At 40.4% G+C, this 27,456-nt stretch overlaps 2 protein-coding genes across 6 annotated transcripts in view; one reads left to right on the top strand and one right to left on the bottom strand.

Moving 5' to 3' along the window:
• cftr (CF transmembrane conductance regulator) overlaps positions 1 to 22,574 on the top strand; it is a 150,171-nt gene extending 127,597 nt beyond the window's left edge. Inside the window, exons 21-27 of the mRNA XM_073059522.1 lie at positions 1,004 to 1,104; positions 4,888 to 5,124; positions 7,081 to 7,236; positions 7,680 to 7,769; positions 12,117 to 12,289; positions 13,259 to 13,364; positions 20,473 to 22,574. Of these exons, the coding sequence (XP_072915623.1) occupies positions 1,004 to 1,104; positions 4,888 to 5,124; positions 7,081 to 7,236; positions 7,680 to 7,769; positions 12,117 to 12,289; positions 13,259 to 13,364; positions 20,473 to 20,679 (1,070 nt within the window). The 3' untranslated portion in view covers positions 20,680 to 22,574. The remainder of the gene's footprint in view (positions 1 to 1,003; positions 1,105 to 4,887; positions 5,125 to 7,080; positions 7,237 to 7,679; positions 7,770 to 12,116; positions 12,290 to 13,258; positions 13,365 to 20,472) is intronic.
• A 3,517-nt stretch (positions 22,575 to 26,091) lies between these two features.
• Positions 26,092 to 27,456, bottom strand: part of cttnbp2 (cortactin binding protein 2) — a 162,020-nt gene continuing 160,655 nt past the window's right edge. For all 5 annotated transcript variants that reach the window (XM_073059524.1, XM_073059526.1, XM_073059527.1 and 2 more), the window contains one exon: positions 26,092 to 27,110. In XM_073059524.1, coding sequence (XP_072915625.1) covers positions 26,880 to 27,110 — 231 coding nt within the window. In that variant the 3' untranslated portion in view covers positions 26,092 to 26,879. The remainder of the gene's footprint in view (positions 27,111 to 27,456) is intronic.

Raw genomic sequence — 27,456 nt, forward strand, 5'->3', positions numbered from 1 at the left:
AACAAAGATTTCAGCTTTTGTATTACTTACACTGAGTAATTTTACCATCCCTTAACTTCTCGTCCTAAAGCAACAACTGGATCTTATTGCCTTATTCTTCCTCCCCTATCAGTTATTTTCTATTGGTTTCTTCAGCATTTGTTGACTCTTTGTTTGCCACGTTGTGGTGAACTAGATATACCTGTCTGACTGCTCCTGTGGCTCCTCCCACAGACCCTGCTGACTGCTCCTGTGGCTCCTCCCACAGACCCTGCTGACTGCTCCTGTGGCTCCTCCCACAGACCCCTGTATAAAGGCGACTGTGGGCTGCTGCTCTCCCTCATTTTCCCCAGGATGTAGTGCTGTTTATTCTTCCAGTCAATAAAAGCCGATATCTCGCTTCCTAAGTCTCAGCGTGAGTTATTGATGGTGCATCAATTTAGATATACCTGTCTGACTGCTCCTGTGGCTCCTCCCACACACGTATTTATGATTACTTTAGAATGGGGGCAAAAGAGAAAGGCTGGGGATCTGTCCTAAAGCTTGTGTATCATTTTAAGATGTTAATTGTGAAACATAGGTCTCTGTATTTTAGATGTAGTTTTAATAATTTTTTTCACCGAATACGTCTCTTCCACCTTTGTGGTTTTGATTTACTTTGTTGCAAATTAGTTCATTACCTAAATAATAATAACACTTTCATTTAATCAGTAATTTTACTAATGTCTCTAATTTAAAATTAAGCCTTAATTACCCAGTGCAATAGTTATTTCATTACTTGCTTCCAGCTGCTTTGTTTAAATCACCAAGGAGATTAAGGAATATATTTGCAAATAATCCTTCTTAATGTTTTCATATGTGTAAAATACTGATGAAATTTGCATCATTGTTTGGTATGTATGCATAAATTTTCTACCTAATGTGATTATGTAAGTCATACATTAAAGCTTTAACATCAACCTCGTGTGCAGAGAAATTGGTGGAGAATTACAGAGTCTTATGAATTTATGTTTGTTTTCTTCAGACTATCAGGAAGGAAAAGTTGGAATTATCCTTACCTTAACCATGAACATCATGAGCACTCTTCAATGGGCTGTTAATTCAAGCATAGATGTGGATAGTCTGGTAAAAAAAAAAATGACATGTTCTAAATTTCCTATTTACAATTTTTTGTAGAATATTGCTATCTTATAAAATGCAACAATGCAACGTAAATGGATTGAAAATGTGAAATGCATGTGAATACTCTTTGGCTGTAAGTTCAGAACTTCCATGTTTCTGTAGGAATGGAAATCTGGTGGCAACCAAACAGAGAAATGTCAGGTGGTCAGCGTGGTGTTGTTATTATTCACAGTAAATTTCCAGCCTATTAAAAATGGGAAAGTTAAATGAGTGAGGAAGATAATGGTACAGGCAAAAATGTTAGAGGTACTGCATTGCAACACTCACAAAATTCTGGAGGAACTCAGCAGGTCGGGCAGCATCTATGGAAAAGAATGTTGATGTTTTGGGCTGAGGCCCTTTTTAGGACTGGACAGGAATGGGGGAGATGTCAGAATTAAAATATGGGGGAGGGTAAGGAGGATTAACTAGAAGTTGATAGGTGAAGTTTGGTGGGTGGGAAAGGTAATGGTCCAGAGAAGAGGGAATCTGATAGGAGAGGAGAGTGGACCAGAGGAGAAAGGAAAGAAGGAGGGGCACCGGGGGTGGTGATAGGCAGGTGAGGATAAGTGGGTGAGAGACCAGAGTGCAGAAGAGAAGAAGATGGAAGTGGGGGAGGGACAGAAGATTACTGGAAGGAGAAGTCAATGTTTATGCCATCAGGTTGGAGGCTACCTAGGCAGAATTTGAGGTGTTGCTCCTCCATCCTCATCGTGGCAAAAGTGGAGGCCATGGATTGAAATATCGGAATGGGAATTGGGGTGGGAATCAAAATGGTTGGTCACTTGGAATTTCTACTTTTGGCAGATGGATCGGAGGTGCTTGACAAAGTGGTCCCCCAGTTTACATTAGGTCTCACCCATGTGGAGGAGGCTGCATCGGGAGCACCAGGTACAATAGATTATCCCGACAGATTCACGGGTGAAGTGTTGCCCCACCTGGAAGGTCTGTTTGGGGCCCTGAATGGAGGTGAGGGAGGAGGTAAATGGGCAAGTGTAGGATTTTTGTCACTTACAAGGATATGTGCCAGGTGGTAGATAAGTAGGGAGGGACGAATGGACAAGGAAATCATGGATGGAGTGATCCCTGTGGAAAGTAGAGAGTGGGAGAGAGATAGAGATGCTGGTAGGATCCCATTGAACATAGAACATAGAAATCTCAATCACATTATAGGCCCTTTGGCCCCACAATGTTGTGCCGACAATGTAACCTACTCTAGAAACTGCCTAGAATTTGCCTATGGCATAGCCCTCTATTTTTCTCAGCTTCATGTACCTATCTAAGAGTCTCTTAAAAAACCCCATTGTATCTGCCTCCTCCACCGTCGCTGGCAGTGCATTCTACGCACCCACCACGCTCTGTGTTAAAAACTTAACCCTGACACCTCCTCGGTACCTTCTTTCAAAGACTTTAAAACTCTGCCCCCTCGTGTTAGCCATTTCAGCCCTGTGGAAAAGCCTCTGGCTAGCCACATGATCCATCTTATACACCTCCATTAGGTTACTCTCATCCTCTGTTGCTCCAAGTAGAAAAAGGCCAAGTTCATTCAGTCTATTCTCATAAAGCATGGTCTCCAATTCAGGCAACATCCTTGTAAATCTCCTCTGCACTCTTTCTATAGTATCCACATCCTTCGTGTAGTGAGATGACCAGGACTGAACACAGTACTCCAAGTAGGGTCTGATCAAGGTCTTATATAGCTGTAACATTACCTCATGGCTTTTGAACTCAATCCCATGGTTGATGAATGCCAACACACCATATGCCTTCTTAACAACACTGTCAACCTGTGCAGCAGCTTTGAGTGGCCTATGGAATGGACCCCAAGATCTCTCTGATCCTCCACATTGCCGAGAGTCTTACCTTTAATACTATATTCTGTTTTCATATTTGACCTAACAAAATTAACTACTTCACATTTATCTGGGATCAAGTCCATCTGCCACTTCTCAGCCCAGTTCTGAATCCTATCGATGTCCCGCTGTAATCTCTGACAACCCTCCAGACTATCCACAACACCCCCAACCTTTGTGTCATCAGCAAACTTACTAACCTACCCTTCTACTTCTTCATCCAGGTCATTTATGAAAATCACAAAGAGGAGGGGCCCCAGAACAGATCCCTGCATACCACCACTGGTCACCAATCTCCTTGAAGAATACAAAACATCTGTAACCATGCTTTGCCTTCTGTGGTCAAGCCAATTCTAGATCCACAAAGCAAGGCCTCCTTGGATCCCATGCCTCATTACTTTCTGAATGAGCCTTGCTTGGGGAACCTTATCAAATGCCTTACTGAAATCCATATACACTACATCCACTGTTCTAACCTTCAGCGATGTGTTTTGTTACATCCTCAAAGAACTCAATCAGGCTCGTAAGGCACGACCTGTCCTTAACAAAGCCATGCTGACTATTGCCAAAAACTTGCCCACCACTGAAGTAACACTCACTGGTGTATAATTTCCTGGGTTATCTCTACTTCCTTTCTTGAACAAGGGAACAACATTTGCAACCTTCCAATCCTCTGGTACTTATCCTATCCCTATTGATGATGCAAAGATCATGGCCAAAAGCTCAGCAATCTGATGGCAGAAGTTGCAGAAAATGATACGTTGAATGTGGAGACTTATGGGGTGGTTGGTGAGGACAGGAGAAACTCTAACCCTGTTAAGGCAGTGGGAAAATGGGATGTGCACAGATGTATGGGAAATGGAGGAGATTCGGGTGAGGGCAACATCAATGGTGGAGGAAGGGAAACCCGGTTCTCTGAAGAAGGACATCTCTGATGCCCTGGAAAGGAAAGCTTCTTCTTGAGAACAGATGTGGCAGAGGCAATGGAAATCAGAAAAGGGAATAGCATTTTTGCAGGAGACCGGGTGGGAAGAGGAATAGCCAAGATAGCTGTGGGAATTGGTAGGTCTACAAAAGATATCAGTAATCAGTTTGCCTCCAGTGAATGGAGACAGAGAGATTGAGAAAGAGGAGGGAGGTGTTACAAATGGGCCAAGTGATTTTAAGGTTAGGGTGGAAGTTGAAGGCAAAGTTGGTGAAAATGACGAGCTCAGCCTGGGTGCATGAGATAGCAGCAATGCAGTAGTCAGGGTAGTGCAAGAAAAGTTGGGCTGCTGAACTGTTCTTGGTGGCTTTTATTTTGTCAACACACCCAAAATGCTGGTGGAACACAGCAGGCCAGGCAGCTCTATAAGGAGAAGCACTGTCAACGTTTCGGGCCGAGACCCTTCGTCGACAGTGCTTCTCCTTATAGATGCTGCCTGGCCTGCTGTGTTCCACCAGCATTTTGTGTGTGTTGTTGTTTGAATTTCCAGCATCTGCAGATTTCCTCGTGTTGGCTTTTATTTTGTTATTGTTTTACACTGACCATATAATTTAAAGTATTAATTACTTCATGACTACCTGCTGCATTTTCCACCTGAGATGTTCTCACTTAAGAACTCCCAGTTTTTTAACGTCTAAATGATGATAATTCTTGGTTTTGCAAATTGATCTTAGGAAGTAATATCTATTAAGACCCTTTTTTCTTTATCTGGCATTATAACCCTGTTTGTAATGGATAAGTAAAAACTGACTTTTATAAACACTAAACAAATGAAAAACCTTTGCTCAGTCACTGAACTAAGGTTTTGCAAGTATAAAACACATTCAACCACAACAGAGAACTAATAGATTGAAGGTACCTTTAATTGCAAGCACCCATCATGACTTGTAACAATGTTCTTGTCTCTAGATGCGATCTGTCAGCCGTATTTTTAAATACATTGACATACCCCCCGAAGGATCTGAAGACAAGATCCAACATAATGACGACAGCCCATTGGACGCACTTGTGATTGAGAACAAACATCTCACCCATAAGTGGCCGTCTGGAGGCCAAATGATGGTGAGCAATCTCACAGCCAAGTATACGAACGATGGGCGTGCAGTGCTGCAGGACCTTTCCTTCTCCGTGAATGCAGGACAAAGGGTGAGGTAGTAGATATATCCATTTCAATGCAGTAGGCTTCAATGTTCATTGCTTCCCGTTTATAATTACTTATGCGTTTGCAGAACCACTCAATATGAATTCTGCAAAGATGCCCAGGAAGATGGGATGGTAAATTACAAATATTAATTAGATTTTATTCCTAGAAATTAGGCGTTTAGGTTTCAATAGATGCACTTAATGTCAGAGAGAAGTATACAATATACATCCTGAAATTCTTTTTCTTCACAGACATCCACGAAAACAGAGGAGTGCCCCAAAGAATGAATGGCAGTTAAGATGTTAGAACCCCCAATGCCCCTCCCCAACTCTCCCCTCCCTCGCGCAAACAGCAGCAAGGCAATGACCCCACCCATCCCACAGGTAACAAAGCATCGGCACCCTCCACCGAGCACTCAAGTGTGCAGCAAAGCATCAATAAAGACACAGACGCAGCACCCCAAAGGCTACTCATTCACCCAGTAATTCAACATACCACAGGCTCTCCCTCTCCATCATAAAGGAAAAAGTGGTATCCCTGTTTCACAGTGACAGGGGAGACATAACAAACAACTCGCTGATTTACGAAGTCTGTTGTGTCACTTTTTCAAAGCTCTGCGCCTGGAGAGTTGGCACCAAAAAGGTGCAGCTGTCCGGGCATGCAACACTCGGAAGATAACCCGTTGCTCCCGATGTTCTGTGTTCTCCCACGACGCTTCAATCAGGGGCATTGGCCTAGAATAAGCCTGTCTCCGGAGCCACAAAACCTGAAGGCACTCTCGTCTTCCAGGCTGTGTCCTTGGGATATCAAAAAGCAGCCGGCTGTGAGGCCCTAAAGACTGAAGCGAATATTCTGAAAACCGGCATAGACTCAATAATCCAAATAGGTTTCTTCATTTCCATAAAGAAAGTTTGAAATAAACTATAACTTAAAGAAGCTTCAAGCTGGTATCCTGATAACAAGCATTCAGAGATTTAATTAATACTTTTTTGTTGAATTAAATTACCAGGTAATTGCAAGTTAAATATCAAATATTAACATGTAACAATTTTTAAATGACATTCCTTAAATGCTGGGCATGTAGTTCACATTACTAATAATTTCAGACGTTTAGAAATTGATGCCCTTTTCACATGAATCTCTTTTGTGCAGGACTGATTACTTTTGCTGTAACTTCTGTTTTTACTCTGTATGCTGTAAATAACTATGGGATTCCTTTTGAATGTCAGACCCCTTTATAAGACCAATAGACTTCCATAAGGTTCAAAGATTCAAAGTAGATTTATTATCAAAGTATGTATGCAGTATACAACCGTGAGATTCAACTTCCCACAGACTGCCACAAAACAAAGAGGAAAACCATGATAACACGCAAAAAAATGCTGGAGGAACTCAGCAGGCCAGGCAGCATCGATGGAAAAGCGTAAATGAACTGTCGATATTTCGGGCCGAGACCCTTTGAAAGTCTGTGGACAAGTCCTGATGAAAGGTCTCAGCCTGAAAGGTTGACTGTTTACTCTTTTCCATAGATGCTGCCTGGTCTGTCGAGTTCCTCCAGCATTTTGTGTGTGTTGGCTTGGATTTCCAACAACTGCAGATTTTCTCGTGTTTAAGAAAACCATGGAACCTGTTCAAAGAAAAATATCAAACTCTCAAAACGAAGAAATAAATGGTACTTAAATATTTTAGGCTCATTCATGCACAGTATGTGCAGCTTTGTAGTGAAATTATGACTTTCGTTCACTTGCCATTGGCACTATCACAAGTTCATCTTGTAAACCCTAAAGCAAAAATAAAAAAAAATTGTTGCTATTTGTTTTATAACTCACTTATGAGGCAATGAAAACTCACTTCTTTTACCATCACACTTCTGCTTTATAATTGTTACTTCTATATATTCATTCAGATATGGATCCATTTAATTCTGTATTTTAAGCATTGTGCTTTGAACATTATAGGTTGGACTGCTCGGACGGACAGGTGCTGGGAAAAGCACATTACTTTCTGCATTTTTGCGCCTCCTGTCCACTGAAGGGGAGATACAGATCGATGGAATCTCCTGGAACTCGGTCTCTCTGCGAAAGTGGAGGAAAGCATTTGGTGTCATCCCACAGGTAATGTTTTCAGACGTGGTTACACTATCTAAATACCCGTAATTTCAATATTGCCATCAGTCATAACCTTGATTGATGGTTTCTGGTAATGACCTTGTATGAGTCGTGTGAAATTATTAGCAGTAGATGAAAGGTAAAGTTAGAAAAGGAGGTCTGTGGATTCAAGATACCAACTTCAGTAACTTTTCTTACATAGCAGGTGTTCCAAGAATGTGCCATTTTTATCAAATTCCAGTATGTTTGAAATTGTATACACAAATGTTGTAGAACAATGTCAGCAATTGGCACAGAAACACAACTCTGCTTTGCTCTTGCTTGCTTAAGCAGGAGCGCATGAACAAAATAACCTGTTCTTCCATTCAAACTATCATTGTTGACAGAATGATGATGTCCTTCACAAAGCCTCTCAGAAAACAACTGTCATTTAATATTCCACCTTACAGAAAGTCTTTGTGTTCTCTGGGACCTTCCGGAAGAATCTAGATCCTTATGAACAGTGGACTGATGAGGAGATCTGGAAAGTCACTGAAGAGGTACATCATAAATCACTCAGTTATAAATAGGACACTTTATTCATTATCTTGGATGGAATAAAGCTGAAATTGGTATATCCAATTTCAAAATAAATAACTGCAATATGATTGATTTTTGCCATGCTGTAAATAACCTGCTTTTTATTGTTAAAAATGACTATACACTAGAGAATATTTTCCCAGGCTCAAAGCATGATTATTTCTTGTGCTGCATTCATCTACTGGGTTCACTTTGAGCAGAATGTCATCAATTTTACTGAATATATAAAATCAATCTAACTGTTTTAGACTTAATTCTTCTCAGATAAACAATGCCAGGAAGCATTCCTAATCCAGTTTTCAATTTTATTTTCCAATGCATTTCATAAAAGATAGAATATAATTAAATTTTCTCCATTACTTTGATTCTTTATTGGTAAATAATTTGTTGTTATTATCCAAAGTCAACCAAATATTCAACATGAAGTATTATTGTTTAGTCTAGTACTGTTCACTCCTGTTATCTACAAAAATATATTTCTTGCATGTTTATTGATAATAATTAGCAAGAATTTCAGATGTTTTTCACTCTAACAGGAATGTAACCTATATTGACTCATGAATCTAGAAAATTTTGAGGGAGAATGGGTAATTTAACACATGACAGGGATATCCATCGGTCTGAAATATTCACTTGATAATTACTTATTTTATAGCAGGTTTCCATATATACAGTCAATGGCCACTTTATTAGTCACATCTCATTAATGCAAATACTGTATCTAATCAGCCAATCATGTGGCACTAACTCTACGCGTAAAAACATACAGACATGGTCAAGAGGTCCAGTTGTTGCTCAGACCAAACGTCAGAATGAGGAAGAAATGTGATCTAAGTGACTTTGACTGTGGATTTTTCATACAAGAGTGGTTTACGCATCTTAGAAACTACTGATTTCCTGGGATTTACACACACAACAAGCTCTAGAGCTTACAGAGAATTGTGCAAAACTCTAAAGTCGTCCAGTAAGTGGCAGTTCTAAGAGTAAAAGTGCCTTGTTGATGAGAGTGGTCAGATGATAAAGGCCAAACTGGTTCGAGCTGACAGGAAAGCGCCAGTAACTCAAATAAACCACATGTTACAATAGTGGCGTGCAGAAGAGCATCTCTGAACTCACATATCTTTTAGAACAGAGATGAGGAGGTACAGGAGGTACCTAATAAAGTGGCCACTGAGTGTATGTTGCTGAGTTTTGCTGTTAACCCTGACCCCAGTGTGAGGGAGGACAACATTTAGCTCAAATCTTGAAGAAAGTTACTCATAAAGAAGTGGTGTACAGCAGAATGTTGACGTCCTCTACTCTGGGTTCATTCTCAACCTGGATCCAATTAATATGGGATTGGTATTGTGCAGTAATAGTCCAGGTAGAAGTCAGGCTGACCTGCCAAAATAATGGAATGTTTTCAGACAAAAAAAACAGATTACAATTCATAATTTTAAATAAGGTTTGGAACTGACAAGTGTCACCAGGGCAGAAAGTGAAATATTAGGAGGTGGACTTTGTTAGAATTAGCCTTTCCCACTCCCATTTTACATAGGAGAAGAATTAGGCCTTTCAGCCCATCAAATTTTCTCTGCCACTTGATCATGTCTGATTTATTCTTTTCTCAAAGCCACTCTCCTGCCTTCTCCTTGTAGACACCCTTAGTAAGCAAGAACCTTTAAAATTCCACTTTAAATATACCCAAATGACCTAACTTCCACAGCTGTCTATGACAATGAATTCCTCTGATTCACCACACTCTGGCTAAAGAAATACCTCCTCATCTCTGTTCTAAAGGAACATTCTTCTATTCTGAGGCTGTGTCCTCTGGTCCTAGACTCTCCAACTATTGGAAACATCCTCTCCATGTCCACTCTATCTGGCACTTTTAACATTCGGCAGGTTTCAATGAGATACCTGGTTGTTCTTCAAAACTGCAGCAAGTACAGGACCAGAGCCATCAAATTTCACCCCATACATTAACCCTTTCATTCCCAGAATAATTTTGATAAACCTCCTCTCGAACCCCCCCCCCCCCCCAAACAGTGCAAACACATCCTTTCTTAAATATGTGGCCCGAAACTGCTCACAATACTCCAAATAAGGGCTACCCAATGTTTTATAAAGTTTCAAAATTACATTCTTGCTCTTATATTGCTCTCATATCATATTTTTTACTGAGTTAAGTATTGTATGTAATTAGTTTTGCTACAACAAGTGTATGGGACATTGGAAAAAAAGTTGAATTTCCCCATGGGGATGAATAAAGTATCTATCTATCTATTTATCTATCTATTCTACTACTCTTGAAATGAATGCTAACATTGTAATCGCCTTCCTCACTATTGACTCAACCTGCAAGTTAACCTTTAGATAATCCTGCACAAGGACTCTCAAAGGTTTATACCCAAGTCCCTTTGCACCTCCAATTTCTGAGTTTGCTCCCTGTTTAGGAAATAGTCTACACCTTTATTCATTCTAACAAAGTACATGACCATACACTGCCCTATACTGTATTTCATTGGTCATTTCTTTGCCCATTCTCCTCAACTGTCCAAGTCCTTCTGCAGACTCCCATTTCCTCAACACTTATTTTTCTCATCCAGATCAATGATATATAGTGTGAAAAGTAACAGACTCAACACTAATGGAGTACCACTAGTCACTGACAGCCAACCAGAAAAGGTCCTCTTTATTTCAACTCTTTGCCTTCTGCCAGTCAACCAATCTTCTGTACATGCTATTATCTTTCCTGTAATATCATGTGTGGGCGCGTGGCTAACTGGTTAAGGCGTTCGTCTAGTGATCTGAAGGTCGCTAGTTCGAGCCTTGGCTGAGGTTGCGTGTGTGTCCTTGAGCAAGGCACTTAACCACACATTGCTCTGCGACGACACCGGTGCCAAACTGTATGGGTCCTAATGCCCTTCCCTTGGACAACATTGGTGGCATGGAGCGGGGAGACTTGCAGCTTGGGCAACTGCTTGTCTTCGACAAAAAAAAACCTTTCCCAGGCTTGCGCCCTGGAAACTTTCCAACGGAGGCCTACACACACTACAATATCATGGACTCTTATCTTGTTTAGATAAGATTAGATTTATTAGTGACATGCACATAAAGGCATGCAGTGAAATGTTAACAAAGAACATAGTCTGTGGATATAATGAGGCAAGCCCACAAGTGGCACCATTCTTTTGGTGCCAACGTAGTTTGCACACGATGTTGAGCAGAATGACACGCAACCGACGTACAACAATACAGACACAACTGCAGCAAAACAAATCCCTTCCTACTCCCCAACCCCCATTGGGGCTCACTGGCATTTGTCCTTGGGGTCTGCTGACCTTGGTCATTGACCATGCCATTTACTGGCCTTCCCACTCATGTATGGTACGTTGGCAGACGCCTTCTGAAAATCCAAGTAAACAGCTTCTATTGACTCTCTTGTCTATGGAGCTAAGTAAACAAAAGCCAAAAAATTTTCCCTGAAGGAAATTATGCTGACTCTGGCTTATTTTTTTCATATACTTCCAGATACCCCAGAACCTCATCCTTAATAGTGGACTCTAACATCTTGCCAAACACTAAAATCAGGCAAATTGGCCTATAATTCTGCCTCCCTTCTTAAAGGGTGGAATGACTTTGCAATTTTCCAGAGCTTTGGAACCATTCCAGATTCTAGTGATTCTTGAAGGATCACTAGTAACGCCCCCAGATTCTCTTTAGCTATCTCTTTCAGAATGCAGGGGTGTAGACCATCTGGTCCAGGTGGTAGCACCTTCTCCTTAGCAATAGCAATACACTCCCTTCTGTCCCCTGTCACTGTCGAATTTCCTACATACTGCAGGTGTCTTCCACAGATAATTGAAAACCCTTATTATAATGCAATGTAATGCTGTCCAATATTCGAACATAATGAATTTAGATGCCACTAAACATTATAGAACTGTATCACTGCAATTGTCCTTTGCAGATTTTATGTTGGTATAACTTAGGAGCTAAAATAAATAACCTTTATCGTGGTGAAAAACAAACTTGTGAAGCTCACATATTACACTTTATTGTATTTAAAATTGTGTCTTCTTACTTCAAACTAATTGCAATGTTAGACAAAAACTCGTAGGCTAAATGAGACAATAGATATTTTTATGAAGGAAACTATAAAAAAGTTACTTATTTTTATACTTAACTTCATAAAAAGATATTAGTGCTAACAGTGAAATATAAATAAATTCCTTTTAAATTCAAAAGGTCTATTCAGCTTTTTTTAGTTTATGTATTATAATCTGGGTTTGAATGAGATACTGATGTTTGTTATATTACTGTAGGTTGGCTTGAAATCAATGATTGAACAATTTCCAGATAATCTCAACTTTGTTTTGGTGGATGGTGGCTATATCCTCAGCAATGGGCACAAGCAGCTCATGTGTTTGGCTCGATCCATTCTCAGCAAGGCCAAAATCCTGTTGCTTGACGAACCTACAGCTCATCTGGACCTTGTGTAAGTCAACATATTGAGTCTCAACGAATTGGTAAAATGGTGACTATTTTTTATTTATTAATTACTCGTGATGTCAGGGCCACTCAATTTCTGAAGCCCTAGGTGGCGGTGATACATCTCATTGAACTAGTAAATCCTTTAGGTGAAGCTACTTCCACAATGCAGTTGTGTAAACAGTTGCAACACTAGGCCAACGTGAGGGCTTGCTCGTGATCTGAACCTGGAGATATTGCATTTAACTAGTCTGAAACCCAGCTCACTTCTGAAGACCAACAAGCCCATCATTGAAGGCCAAATGAAAGACAAGACTTATACATAAACACAAGAAGGTCTGCAGATGCCAGAAATCCACAGCAACATGCATAAAATGCTGGACGAATTCAGCAGATTAGGCAGCATCTATAGAAAGAATAGGTAGTCAACATTTCGGGCCAAGACCCACCTTTGGGACTGAGAAGAAAAGGGAAAGATGCCAGAATAGAAAGGTTGGGGAGGGGAAGGAGGCTAGTTAGAAGGTGATAGGTGAAGCCAGGTGGTTGGGAAAAGTCGAGGGCTGGAGAAGAAGGAATCTGATAGGAGAGAAGAATGGACCATAGAAGAAAGGGAAAGAGAAAATGACCCAGCGCAAATTTATATGCAGATGAGAAGACATTAAAGCTTAAATACATGTTACATAATTTTGTCCTCTTTTGTGTGTCTCTCATCTTTCAGTTAATATATTTATAACACCATTAAATTTCAATATATGTGTTAGTGCCATGATTATTAATAATTTTATTCAAAAAATTTGAAATGAAAACATATTCAAAATAGGCAAGAGGACTGTGACTATTAGTATGGCTCACTATTTAGAAGAATGACAATCTCAAAGGATACTAATATTATTTGAAATCATGTCCACTGCTTGAGAAGTAATTGAGATACGCTATCAAATGACAATATTGAATTTAAGTCTTTTTCTTTCAACAGAACATTCCAAATCATAAGGAAGACGCTTAAACATACATTTTCAAATTGTACTGTTATACTCTCGGAACATAGAATAGAAGCTCTCCTTGAATGCCAGCGATTTTTGGTATGTCCTTTTGTGTCTCTTCTGTTCCTTGTGTTATCTGGGCAAGGCATTTTTATGTGAAACAGAGCATAATACAGAATGTGTACAGACGCAAAGGTCAAATACTGTATCTCTTGACAGGAGCAGAGAAATCTGGCTTAAACATTATTTACTGTAGCTCTCTGGTAAAAACATGCTGTTCATTATAAAACTGATCCTGTGGAAAATACCTGTCAGATTACCCCATTCTCCCTCTTTTTCACTATCATTCCTTTTGTCCCTTGATTCCCATCCTATCATGGATTCTCTCCTTAGTTCACTCCAATTCTTTTTTGTTCATAGCACCATCATGCTTTCTAATCTATAGCTTTTTCCCAGTTCTGATGAAAAGTCATCAGGCCATCTCTCTCCATTGACATTTTTGCTGGTGTGGTGAACTACATATACCTGTCTGGACACGCCCCCCCCCCCCCCCCCCCCCAGCTGACTGCTCCTGTGGCTCCTCCCACGGACCCCGGTATAAAGGTAATTGGAGACACCGCCCTGGCCTCAGTCTCCAGGATGCAGTGTGGTGGTCAATTGCTGCTTGTTCTTTCTTCCAGCCAATAAAAGCCTATATCTCGCCTCACATCTCAGAGTTATTGATGGTGCATCAGCTGGGTATATCCTCGTTGATAGAATAGAAAGCAAAGTTTCTATCTTTATGCTGGAGGAACTCAGCAGGTCAGGCAGCATCTATGGAAATGAATAAATAGTCGACATTTTGGACTGAGATTATTCTTCAGGACTGGAAAGGAAGGGGCAAGATGCCAGAATAAAAAGGTGGGTGGAGAGGAGGGAGGACAAGCTAGGAGATGATAGGTGGAGCCAGGTGGGTGGGAAAGGTAAAAGACAGGAGAAGAAGGAATCTGATAGGAGAGGTGGGTGGACTATAAGAGAAAGGAAAGCAGGAGGGACAACAGGGGGAACTGATAAGTATGTGAAGTGAAGAGGTAAGAGACCAGAATGGGGAATTTAAGAAGAGGGCATGGGAGGCAACCTTTTTTAACTGGAAGGAGAAATCGATCTTCATGCATCAGGTTGGAGGCTACGCGGATGGAATATGAGCTGTTGCTCCTCCATCCTGAGAGTGGCCTCATCGTGGCAAAAGAGGAGGCAGTGCACCGACATGTCAGAAAGGGAATGGAGATAGGAATTAAAATAGTTGGCCACAGGGAAATCTGGCGGATGGAGTGGAGGTGCTCAACAAATTGTTCCCCCGTTTTATGTTGAGTCTCACCAATGTGGGGGGGGGGGGGGGCCTGCATCAGGAACAAAGGATACAATAGATGATCCGAACAGATTTGCAGGTGAAGTGTTGTCTCGCCTGGAGGGACTGCTTTGGGTTTTGAATAGAGGAAAGGGAGGAGGTAATGGGCAGGTGTAGCATTTTGGTTGCTTGCTGGGTTATGTGCCAGGAAGGATATTAGTGGGGAGGGACAAATGGACGAGGGAATCACAGAGGGAGGGATTTCTGTGGAAAGCTGAGAATGAGGGGAGGAAGGATCTCATTGAACATAGCGGATGTTGTGGAGAATGAGGTGCTGAAGGTGATGGCTCATGAGGTGGTTGGTGAGCAGAAGAGGAATTTATTATGTTTTGTAACTCCAGAAACTATTCAAAAGAAAAACACAGGAGCTGGGATATTTATTTAGTTCATGTTTCTTTCCTTTCCTTTTAATGAGACACTCACATATGAAGTGTTGGATTAATGAAATACATCATTCACGTACGTCTTCATATATCCCACAAAGAATTATGTAAACAGACAAAGAATGCTTAATCAAAGAAGGTGGTCACTAGTGGTTGATGATCAATAATGAGGGCAAATTCTCTCCCATACAATTACTGATTGAAACATTGTACACCCCAAATCAGACTCAAGGCTTCTCTGTCAATCTGTGCATAATTTTTCTCTGCAGCAGTAAGGAAATGTGATCCAAAGGCTATGGGGTGTTCAATTCCATCACTCATAACATGTGACATGACTGCACCTGTAACACAAGGTGAGGCATCACATGCGAGCTTCACTGGACAATGTGGATTATAATGTGTGAGTACAGTGACTGACATCAACACTTCCTTTGTCTTTTGGAAAGCCATCTCACACTTGGAATTGACAAATCCTACAAAGGACCATGACTGTGGCACATTCTTTGGCCTTGAGGCATCAACCACTGCATGAATTTGACTAGCAGCCAGAGAAGGAATGTCTACACATGGACCAAAAATTAACATCAAGGGTGATGATCTGTCAATAGTGTAAATCGTTGACTAAAGAGGAATTGATGGAATTTCTGGACTCCAAAAGCAATTGCGAGTGCTTCCTGTTCAATCTGGACATAGTAGCTTTCTGCTTGCTTAATTTCCTTGATGTGAAAGTGACAATGGCATGATGAGCGAGATAACAGCCCCCACACCATGAGTCGCAGGCCAACTATACAGGCAATGACGGGTCGAAGTGTGTGAGTGCTTCAGACTGCGACAAAGCTGTTTTGGCCTTTTTAAAAGCCTCTTCACAGTGATCTGTCCACTGCCAGGGCATTGATTTATTTAAAAGCTTTTTGAAGTGCTAGCTAGGTTAGGAAGAAATTTTACATAGTAAGTTAGAATCCTAAGAAAGATCTTAATTGACTTACGTTCTGTGGTGATGGAGCCTCCGTGATTGCCTTCACCTTTGATGGTGCTTTGTGAAGCCCTGAGTTGTCGATCACATGGTCCAAATATTCAACTGAAGGTCAGAAGAACGCGCTTTTCTCCTTTTGGACCCTTAGCCCATATTCACTGAGTCTTTGAGTTGTAGCATCCATGTTTTTTAGGTGCACTCACTCATTTTCCCCAGTAATGACTTATGAGTAAATCAACCAAATAGCATTGCTCCCCTGTTGACCCGCTCAGGATCTCGTCCATTGCTCGCTGAAAAAGTGTGGGAGTTGAGGCGATGCCAAACGGAAGCCCTTGGTACTTGAACATTCCTTTATGAATCAATGTGGTCAACAGTTCCCGTGACTCTGGCTCCACATGTATCTGCAAGCACGCTTGGCACAAATCAATCTTGCTAAATGTCTGTCCTCTGGCCAATCCTGCAGGAAGGTCACCAATGAGGGGAAGAGGGTATTGTTCAGCCGTATTAATTGGGTTAATGGTTACCTTGAAGCCTTAAGACCCCTCCCTTTTTAGGACAGGAACCACTGGAGTTGCCCATTTACTTACACCCACTGGTTCCAATACCTTACTCTGGACCAGTCTTTCCAATTCTCCATTGAATACTTCTGTGTGTTTCTTCAATGCCTCTTGTAGACCAGTGCTCCCACCAGTAAGTGCACCTCATACCAGTTGAGTTTGAACTGCTCCATCGAAATTTCTTCCTCCGTCTGTTAATCTCCATTGTAACATGTACTCCTCCCCTCACTGGGTCAACCTCATCAGTGTAGGACTTTAAAGTCAATCTTGCCCTTTCTGGGATGAGATGCTGCTTTTTCTCCTTGTAAGCTGTCTCTGACACCAGCAATACTGCGGCACTCGTGTCCACCTGCATCCATACTATGATGCCAGCCTATCACACGGTTACCCAATAGATAGATAGATACTTTATTCATCCCCATGGGGAAATTCAACTTTTTTCCAATGTCCCATACACTTGTTGTAGCAAAACTAATTACATACAATACTTAACTCAGTAAAAAAATATGATATGCATCTAAATCACTATCTCAAAAAGCATTAATAATAGCTTTTAAAAAGTTCTTAAGTCCTGGTAGTAGAATTGTAAAGCCTAATGGCATTGGGGAGTATTGACCTCTTCATCCTGTCTGAGGAGCATTGCATCGATAGTAACCTGTCGCTGAAACTGCTTCTCTGTCTCTGTATGGTGCTATGTAGAGGATGTTCAGAGTTATCCATAATTGACCGTAGCCTACTCAGCGCCCTTCGCTCAGCTACCGATGTTAAACTCTCCAGTACTTTGCCCACGACAGAGCCCGCCTTCCTTACCAGCTTATTAAGACGTGAGGCGTCCCTCTTCTTAATGCTTCCTCCCCAACAAGCCACCACAAAGAAGAGGGCGCTCTCCACAACTGACCTATAGAACATCTTCAGCATCTCACTACAGACATTGAATGACGCCAACCTTCTTAGGAAGTACAGTCGACTCTGTGCCTTCCTGCACAAGGCATCTGTGTTGGCAGTCCAGTCTAGCTTCTCGTCTAACTGTACTCCCAGATACTTGTAGGTCTTAACCTGCTCCACACATTCTCCATTAATGATCACTGGCTCCATATGAGGCCTAGATCTCCTAAAGTCCACCACCATCTCCTTGGTCTTGGTGATATTGAGACGCAGGTAGTTTGAGTTGCACCATATCACAAAGTCCTGTATCAGTTTCCTATACTCCTCCTCCTGTCCATTCCTGACACACCCCACTATGGCCGTCATTTTGTCCTAAAACAGAAAAAACATGAAAAGCTTCTTTAACTACAGAGTGAAAGTCACTCAGTCCATCCTCAATATGTTCCACCTTGTTTGTTGTTTTTCCAAAAGTCATTTTTCTTTATTAAAGTGTTTATTTTTACTTTTACAGACATGGCCAATATGTCACTTTTTTGCCACTCTTCAGCAATCTAAATCCTTATACCAACATTCTTTTACTGAATGCTCAGTTTTGCCACAATGGTAACATTAATTGCAAACAAGTGTCTTATTCTTAAAGTCAATAGAAACTTTATGATCTTGGGAAGATGTGCTTGATAGCTGTTCTTCTTTAGCTGCCATCTTCATAGTTGTACTAATCTCAATTGCCTTCTGTGATGTTAGTCAGTCTTCTGTAAGCAAACATTTCTGAATTGCCTCACAACGCAGACCATACGAGTCTATCACATAATGAGTCATTCATCAACTGCCCAAAGTAACATCAATTACTTCAGCACTACCATGAAATATGAAATAGACTCTACTTCCTCTTGATTCCTTTTATGAAATCTGAACCTCCCAGCAATAATCAAAGGTTTAGGTGACTAGTGGTCCTTTAAGACTAACTATGTATAGACAGTGTAATAAATTAAATGCTTTTGCACCCATCACAGTCAGAAAAGTAGGAACACGAATATCATCTGTAATTTGATTTGCCGGAGCAAAATATTCAAATGTTTTAGTGTATGATCTCCATTGCTCTGTTGTTTCGTCATATGGGCCCATACTTCTAAACATTTCACCATGTTCATACACAGTCATTTCCCAGAACAGTTAACTTGTCTTACCCATCTCCCTCTCCCTCTCTTATCTATTTTATTTAGCCATCCTGTTTTCGTTCTCTCCCATGCTCCCTGTAGCCATTTTCTTTTTGTTCACACACATTACGCAGCAGTACACCGCCAGCATTGCACACATATTTTTCTTGCCGAAGGGAACAGAACAATAAATATCGCATGTGGGCTTCTCAACTCATCGCCAATAGTTTTATTTGTGGTACTGGGAAGCTGGGTGCCTGTGAATAACACACACGAGGGACGTTGAGGTGAGGATCAAATGAGCAGCAGTTTATTTTTAATTGTGAATCATCTACCCAGAATGCATTCTCACATTACGCTTAGTACGTGACACACAGGGAAGCTTGGCAGCAATCCATATGCATAACATATCCCTCCATGCACATACCTCTGTAAGCAACCAAAATGTTACATCTTCCCATTTACATCCTCCCTCACCTCCATTCAGGGCCCCAAACAGTCCTTCCAAGTGAGGCAACACTTCACCTGCAAATCTGTTGGGGTTGCCTATTGTATCCCGTGCTCCTGATGTGGCCTCCTCTACATTGGTAAAACTCAACACAAATTGGGGGTCCACTTTCTTGAGCACTTCCACCCTATCCACCAAAAGCAGAATTTCCGGGTGACCAACCATTTTAATTCCTATTCTGTTCCTCCATGTTGGCACATGACCTCCTCTTTTGCTACAATGAGAGCACTCTCAGGGTGGAGGAGCAAAATCTTGTATATATGGGTAGCATCGAACCTGATGGATGAACATCGATTTCCTTTTCCCACTCTGTCTCTTAACTCTTCTCCTCATCTGCCTATCACCTCCCTTGGTGACTCTCCTTCTTCCCTTTCTCCCATTGTCCTCTTTCCTCTCATCAGATTCCTTCTCTTCCAACCCTTTACCTTTCCCACACCCTGGCTTCACCTATCATCTTCCAGTTAGTCCTCCTCCCCGCACCTTTTTATTCTGGCATTTCCCCCTCCCTTTCCTGTCCTGAACAAAGGTCTTGGCTTGAAACGTTGACTTTTTATTGATTTCCATTGATGCTGCTTGACCTACTGAGTTCCTTCAGCATTTTGTGTGTTTTTCTCTGGATTTCCAGCACCTGTAAAATCTCTTGTGTTTAACATTAGATATTTTTCATTCTCCTGAAAGGTTTGACAAGTTACCTGACTTGCAGTTTTGTTCCCCCATTCTCCCTTAAATGTGCAAACTTTCAATTCATCTGAAATACCAGGAAAGATCAGCTTCTCTGATCTCTTCTATTTTAATTCTGCCAAAAATAACATTTTTAAGGCGTGGTATCAACAAAGCCAGTACCTTGAATGTATTTTGTGGTGTTTTATTATTATCTATAATTAGATATTATATCTAATATCCCTTGAAAAGAAATATATTTCCTTAAAGGTTTGAACTAAATAACCAGAAACTTTTTCCCTGGGTCGAAATTCCTAATTTGTGAGGGACATAACTTCAAGGTAATTGGTAGAAAGTATATGAGGATGTCAGAGGTAATTTTTTTTTACACGTATTGGTAAGTGTATGTAATGTGCTGCCAGGGGTGTTGGGAGAGGCAGATATACGAGGGACATTTAAGGGACTTAGATATGCACATGAATGATAGAAAAATACAGATCTATGTGAGAAGGAAGGGTTAGATTGATCTTAGAATAGATTAAAGGATCTGTACAACTTAGTGCGCTGTACTGTTCTATGTGAAATAGATTTTTCTTTAAGAGACTCTTTATACAAAATGAAATTCTTTACTTTCTCAATGGAAGATGACCTATGAGAGACTCCTTTGTCTAATCATTGATTGTGTGTGTAATTTTAGGTAATTGAAGGATGTTCAGTCAAACAGTTCGATGCTCTGCAGAAGCTTCTCACTGAAGCAAACCTTTTCAAGCAGGTCTTTGGACATTTGGACCGTGCAAAGCTCTTTGCAGCTCATAGACGGAACTCAAGCAAAAGGAAAACGCTACCTAAAATAACTGCCTTACAGGAGGAGGCAGAAGAAGAGCTCCAAGAAACAAGGTTATGAAGCTACAAAGACCAAAACACACAAAGTTCTCTCGAATCTATTGAAAGCAGAGAGCTTCACAACTGCAGAACAGAACTCTGCAATATTCCTAGCAAACTGGCCGTTATATAACTGTATCCTGTTCAAATCTTCATGAACTATTAGGATAATATTTGTAACTACTTATGTACATTGAAATTACTCAACAAGTGACTTATGTAGGACCTTGTATATTAGATTAATCTTCCAAACTTGGCAAAGTTCTATTGCAATTATGGCTCTTCCATCCTATGATTCAACTATCTTCCATTGCTACCATAATAGGAGCTTTATCAATCACCTGTCCTGTGATATCACCATAGATCTTGTCTTTTGGGGAGATTACTGGCAGTGGAAACAAAGTCTTTGACTGCACCCAACTTAAGAGTCTTACATTTGCACACAATGTTTGCTGACAAGCACTATGATCTTCATTTATGAACTGCTCCAGGAAGGACAGGAAAGATCAGAAAAGGCAAAGATGCATCATTGTTCTTAAGTATTGTTCTTTATGTTGCTCTATTTTTAAAAATATAAATAGTATGTAGGTGAAAGACAGCCACGTATTTTTAAATACATATTTCAAATTATAGCCCTTGCCCAGGCAAGGGTAAAATTTCACTTTAATGCAAAAATTTTAAATGCATGCTTTGTATGTATTCATTGATCACTGGAGAGTATTTTGTAGTCATCAGACTCCTGAAAAAGGTCAAAGTTATACAGTATGGAAAGAGGTCCTTCAGCCTATTGTAAACCACCCATTTGCACTAATCCTATATTAATTCCATATTTTATTCTCCCCACTGTCCAATTCGTCTACACACCGTGGAAATCCTAATGTTTAATTAACTTACCTGTGCGGCTTAGGAGGAAGTCTGTCTAGGCACACGTATTCTCTGAGGCGGTGATTGACTTTAAGCCTCTGGCACTGTACCACTGTGCAGAGACAATTTGCTTCTCCAAAGCATTATGTATAATTCTAAAGCAGTTGTCTTTGGGATGTGTGATCAGGACAAGGCCTGCATCTATTTCCTATGACCTCTTGCCCCTGAGGGTGTGGTGTTTCTGCCATATTTGATAGGAGGTCCCAAGATTTTGTCCTTTTGTCATCACATTTTATAGAAAATTGTTACAGTTCAAAACTAACCTTTAAAAGTTGGATTTTTTATATATTTGGACATTTATAACCATATAACAATTACAGCACGGAAACAGGGCATCTCGGCCCTTCTAGTCCATGCCGAACGCTTACTCTCACTTAGTCCCACTGACCTGCACTCAGCCCATAACCCTCCATTCCTTTCCTGTCCATATACCTATCCAATTTTTTTTAAATGACAAAATCGAACCTGCCTCTACCACTTCTACTGGAAGCTCGTTCCACACAGCTACCACTCTGAGTAAAGAAGTTTCCCCTCGTGTTACCCTTAAACTTTTGCCCCTTAACTCTCAACTCGTGTCCTCTTGTTTGAGTCTCCCCTATTTATAATCTTAAGTGTGTTTAGTATTTAAAAAGGGAAATCAATTGCACTGTAAACAAGTGTATACTATATAACTAATCAATATCTTAAGAAATATCTCCATGCTAGGAATTCTTTAAATCTGTTGTATAAGAAATAGGAATATAAATTATTCAATACAGAACCTAGTTTACCTTACCCTATACTTAGAACTGCCTACATGTTAGGCTTAGTACAAATAGTTCAAAAAGCAAGAAAATAGTCGTAAGTTTTACTTGAATTTACTATTGTTATTCTATGACCAAGGCATTGGGCAAAATTCATGTTCAGATAGTGGACATTGGTGACTTTATTTAATCACTTTGAAATATGTGAAACAAAATTTGTGCATGAAATAAAAATACTTATCTGTACAAATGCCATACAAGCTGATTTATTTTTACTCTGGACATATCTCTACTTGTTCTTCATATTCAAGCTGAAAAATTAAATGGGTGCGATTTGGCTTAATAATAAATATTGGGTGATGTCTGTGACTTGTACATTTCCATCAGGTTAATCATCTCTAAATGTGAGGGTTTTGCACATGTGTGCACCTAGCTGTGCAGCTGGGCAGAGAGGGAAATCACTATATCAAATCAATGTGTGATAGTCAGAACTTCCATACAAGAGGAGATTGTATGGCCGTGACTGTGTGGCTAGGCATAGCGCAAATACCATCTATAAATTTGCTGATGATTGTTGGTAGAATCTCAGGTGGTAACGAGGGCATACAGGAACGAGATATGCCAACTAGTGAAGTGGAGTCGTAGCAACAACCTGGCACTCAACGTCAGTAAGATGAAAGAGCTGATTGTGGACTTCAGGAGGGGTAAGATGAAGGAACACATACCAATCCTCATAGAGGGGTTAGAAGTGGAGAGAGTGAGCAGTTTCAGGTTCCTGGGTGTCAAGATCTGGAGGATCTAACCTGGTCCCAACATATCGATGCAGTCATAAAGAAGGCAAGACAGTGACTATACTTCATTAGGAGTTTCAAGAGACTTGGTATGTTTACAAATACACTCAAAAACTTCTATAGATGTATCGTGGAGAGCATTCTGACAGGCTACATCACTGTCTGGTATGGAGGGGCTACTACGCAGGACCAAAAGAAGCTGCAGAAGGTTGTAAATCTAGTCAGCTCTATCTTGGGCACTAGCCTACGACGTACCCAGGATATCTTTCGGGAGCAGTGTCTCAGAAAGGCAGCGTCCATTATTAGGGACCTCCAGCACCCAGGGCATGCCCTTTTCTCACTGTTACCATCAGGTAGGAGGTACAGAAGCCTGAAGACACACACTCAGTGATTCAGGAACAGCTTCTTCCCCTCTGCCATCTGATTCCCAAATGGACATTGAACCCTGGAACACTACCTCATTTTAATATAGTTTTGTTTTTTTGCACGTTCTTAATCTATTCAAAATATGTATATTCTAATTGATTTACTTATTTATCATTTTTTTTTCTGAATAGATTGAACGGCTGCTAAGTTAACAAATTTCATGACACACGCTGGTGAGAAGAGATCAGATTCTGATTCTGGATGACAGCAGAATGAGCCTTCACTGCAGCACTGAGACGTTGAGTGTTGCTGATGTAACGGATTCCATCATTTTTATACTGTTACATTGTGTCAATAGGAGATACTTATTCCATATGGCCACTTGGAAAGGATGGGCTCCAAGCTCGTACCTTGTTATTAGGTGGAGGACTCTACGGTCCTTTTCAGTGACCACAGACTTTCCAGAACAACGGGCAGCCCAGTAGAGCACGTAACGTATCACTGTAACAGCACTAGCAACATGGCTTCAATTCCACCATAGTCTGTAGACAGCTTGGATGAACTCCCCATGAACACGAGGGTTCCCTCTGGTTAACCTGATGGCATAGACATTTTATTTTTAAACTTCCAGTAATTGCACCTCCAATTTACTAGTCCCCTTTCTTGCTTTCCCCTCTCACCTCATCTCCTGACCTGCCCATCACCTCCCTCTGGTACTCCTCCTCCTCCTCTTTCTTCCATGGTCTTCTACCCTCCTATCAGATTCCCCCTCCTCCAGTCTTTTATTGCTTTCACCAATCAACTTCTCAGCTCTTTACCTCACTGCTCCCCCGCCCAGCTTCACCTATCACCTACCAGCTTGTACTTCTTCCTCCCACTTTCTTACTCTGACTTCTCATCTTTTCCAGTCCTGATGTCCAGTCCAGTCCAGGGCCTCTGCCTGAAACATACCTGTATATTCCTCTCCACAGATGCTGCTTGACCTGCTGAGTTCCTCCAGCATTTTGTGTGTGTTGTCTCACCATATGGCAAACTGGCACAATGTATCATTTCCTGAGAAGACAAAGTGAAACGTACACATTTCTAAGGCTTTGTATCAACATAGCACTTGAAGGTTGGACATCAGAAGGTAAGACATGGAGTTCCTCATGTACCAGCAGAATTTCTCAGCAATACTCCTTTCCAAAATGACCAGAATGTAGGTTTAAAATTTAAAAAATCTCCCAAACATCAATTCCTGCTGCCACTGTTTTTATGCCAATTTCTTTTGCAAGGGGGAAGCAGGAGAAAGCATTTTATAGTCATTATGAATGAATTGTTGCCAGTATGTGGAAACTTTGCAACATAGGGGAAATGAAGGATAGGTACTAAGCAGTTAATGACTTAAGGGAATACAGCACCAGAAAAAGCATTAGATTTCTTTGATAATTTGCAGAGTCCTGGAATTGGCTTGGACAGTTGGAGTTGCATTCTTTACAACATGCTTTACCACTATTCTCTTGCTATTGGGCTTACATTCTATGATGTCAACAACTCCTTCTGCCAAGACAGCCATTCACAATGACCCTGGGTGTTTTCTTTCACTCTGGTTAGCGAATACTGATTGTTCCATAACTTTGAATCAGCAATACCTGCAATGCAGCCTCTCTAAGAGTTACAGATGATCTTTAAGGAGTCCTCAACGGTAATGCCTATGGGCCCTCTGCTGAGGAACTGCCCTGAACCAATCATAGAAGCTGGCAGAAGTGCAATCTATTGGATCATCGCAATCCGTGCACACATCTGCTTGTTATTCAATGTAATCACCCTAGACACTTTATAGACTCTCTCTTCACAAATATCCGAAAATCACATTGATGCAGAATAATAAAAAAATACAAATCACCTTCCTTTATCCTACGCCTTCAGTACAGGCTATTTCTGTTTTCCCTACAGATCAGGTCGTGACAGTTAGATAGATAGATAGATAGATAGATACTTTATTCATCCCCATGGGGAAATTCAACTTTTTTCCAATGTCCCATACACTTGTTGTAGCAAAACTAATTACATACAATACTTAACTCAGTAAAAAAAATATGATATGCATCTAAATCACCATCTCAAAAAGCATTAATAATAGCTTTAAAAAGTTCTTAAGTCCTGGCGGTAGAATTGTAAAGCCTAATGGCATTGGGGAGTATTGACCTCTTCATCCTGTCTGAGGAGCATTGCATCGATAGTAACCTGTCGCTGAAACTGCTTCTCTGTCTCTGGATGGTGCTATGTAGAGGATGTTCAGAGTTATCCATAATTGACCGTAGCCTACTCAGCGCCCTTCGCTCAGCTACCGATGTTAAACTCTCCAGTACTTTGCCCACGACAGAGCCTGCCTTCCTTACCAGCTTATTAAGACGTGAGGCGACCCTCTTCTTAATGCTTCCTCCCCAACACGCCCCAACGTTGTTAAAGTAACTAATTTTTCATGTCATTATTGTAAACCGAACCGCTTGCAATTTCACCCTTCCATCGAACTATTAAAATGGTCACTACAGTATATACACAAGTCAATGTAGTCCATGGTTACTTCTGTTATGATCTGATGTTCAAAGCAGTAATTGTGACTCATGATGCAAGAAAAGATTTGTTTAAAGTCAGATAATTCTTCCTTGTTTCTCTTAATACATTTTACTTCAGTAAATTCCATTACATTCATTTTAAAAAATAAGTACAAGATTTCTGCAGAGCTTCTATACAAACTGTAATATTTATCCATACATGCACTGTGAATTGTTAGCCATTGCAGTATAACTGCAGACTTGCGACTAACCATACATTACATTAAAAAAGAGAAATTATGAAGAGATAGAATTCCATTAAAACATTTAATATGGCTTCTCTTATTGAATGAAAATCTCCATTTCCATTTACATTTATTGCCACATTCTACTCACTGGATAAAATCCAATGAAAGGAGGTTTTTAATATTAAAAAATGTAAATACATTTGAGCATATTACACATATCATGCCATGGATACCAAGTGTGTATCACATGGCTCTTCTTGCTTCATAATATATATAATTCTGTGGAAAAACCCTGAATAAAAAAATGTTAACAATGATTGCAAATATGTGCAACAAACCATTTGCTTTTTGTATAAATTCTTCTCGCATCAAAAAAAAACACACACACAACCATTTTAGGTACACAACTCAAGAATTCAATAAATCCAGAAGGCAGCAACTAAAAATAGTGCTTTTATCACAGCACTGTCAAATACTCAATATATAACCACTGTGGTCCCAAATAAACATATAGCAATAAAGAGCAATTTTACATTTAATTAATATTTTACAGATCTATGTGTTACACTGTTAAATTGAAGACTTGGAAATCATGTTTTCTGAGAGAATTGTCTTATTTGTTGTTATTGGCATCATGGACAGTCTTGCCAAGTTTCCAAATTTCCATGGATGTATTGTTATTTGATTCTAAATGCCTTGTATTACTGCTGCTGTGGTGAATACGGTGTGCATTATTCAGGAGTACAGGTAGGTGCGACTTCACCCTTGAGAGGCCCAATCTGCTCACTCTTTTAACGTCGTTACTTGATGTGGGTGTGCCATTTCTTAGAGTATAATCAGAAACCTGCAAAAGTAAGGAGACAACTGTTGCACTGTACAATAAAAAAATGATTTACTAGCACATCTCAAATTATGAATTCAAGTCACATTTATTGACTTTTGCGCTGAAAACAAATCTTCCATTACGACCATCTCTATGGAATTTTGTATTCTTTGCTCATCAGCACAAGTTTGTAAAACATGGCTCCACATTTGTAATCCTCAAAAAGGTGTCAGGAAAAGATAGTATTTGGTCCTAGAAACAGAGGAATTAAAAATAAAAGTCAAACTACTATGTTGGTATCTTATACATTGCTGGTTAGGATTCAGTTGGAGTGGTGTTCAAACTTGATCAAAGGTGTAAATGGCCT

Source organism: Hemitrygon akajei, chromosome 10 (assembly GCF_048418815.1).
Source record: "Hemitrygon akajei chromosome 10, sHemAka1.3, whole genome shotgun sequence".
In the NCBI taxonomy this organism is placed as follows: domain Eukaryota; kingdom Metazoa; phylum Chordata; class Chondrichthyes; order Myliobatiformes; family Dasyatidae; genus Hemitrygon; species Hemitrygon akajei.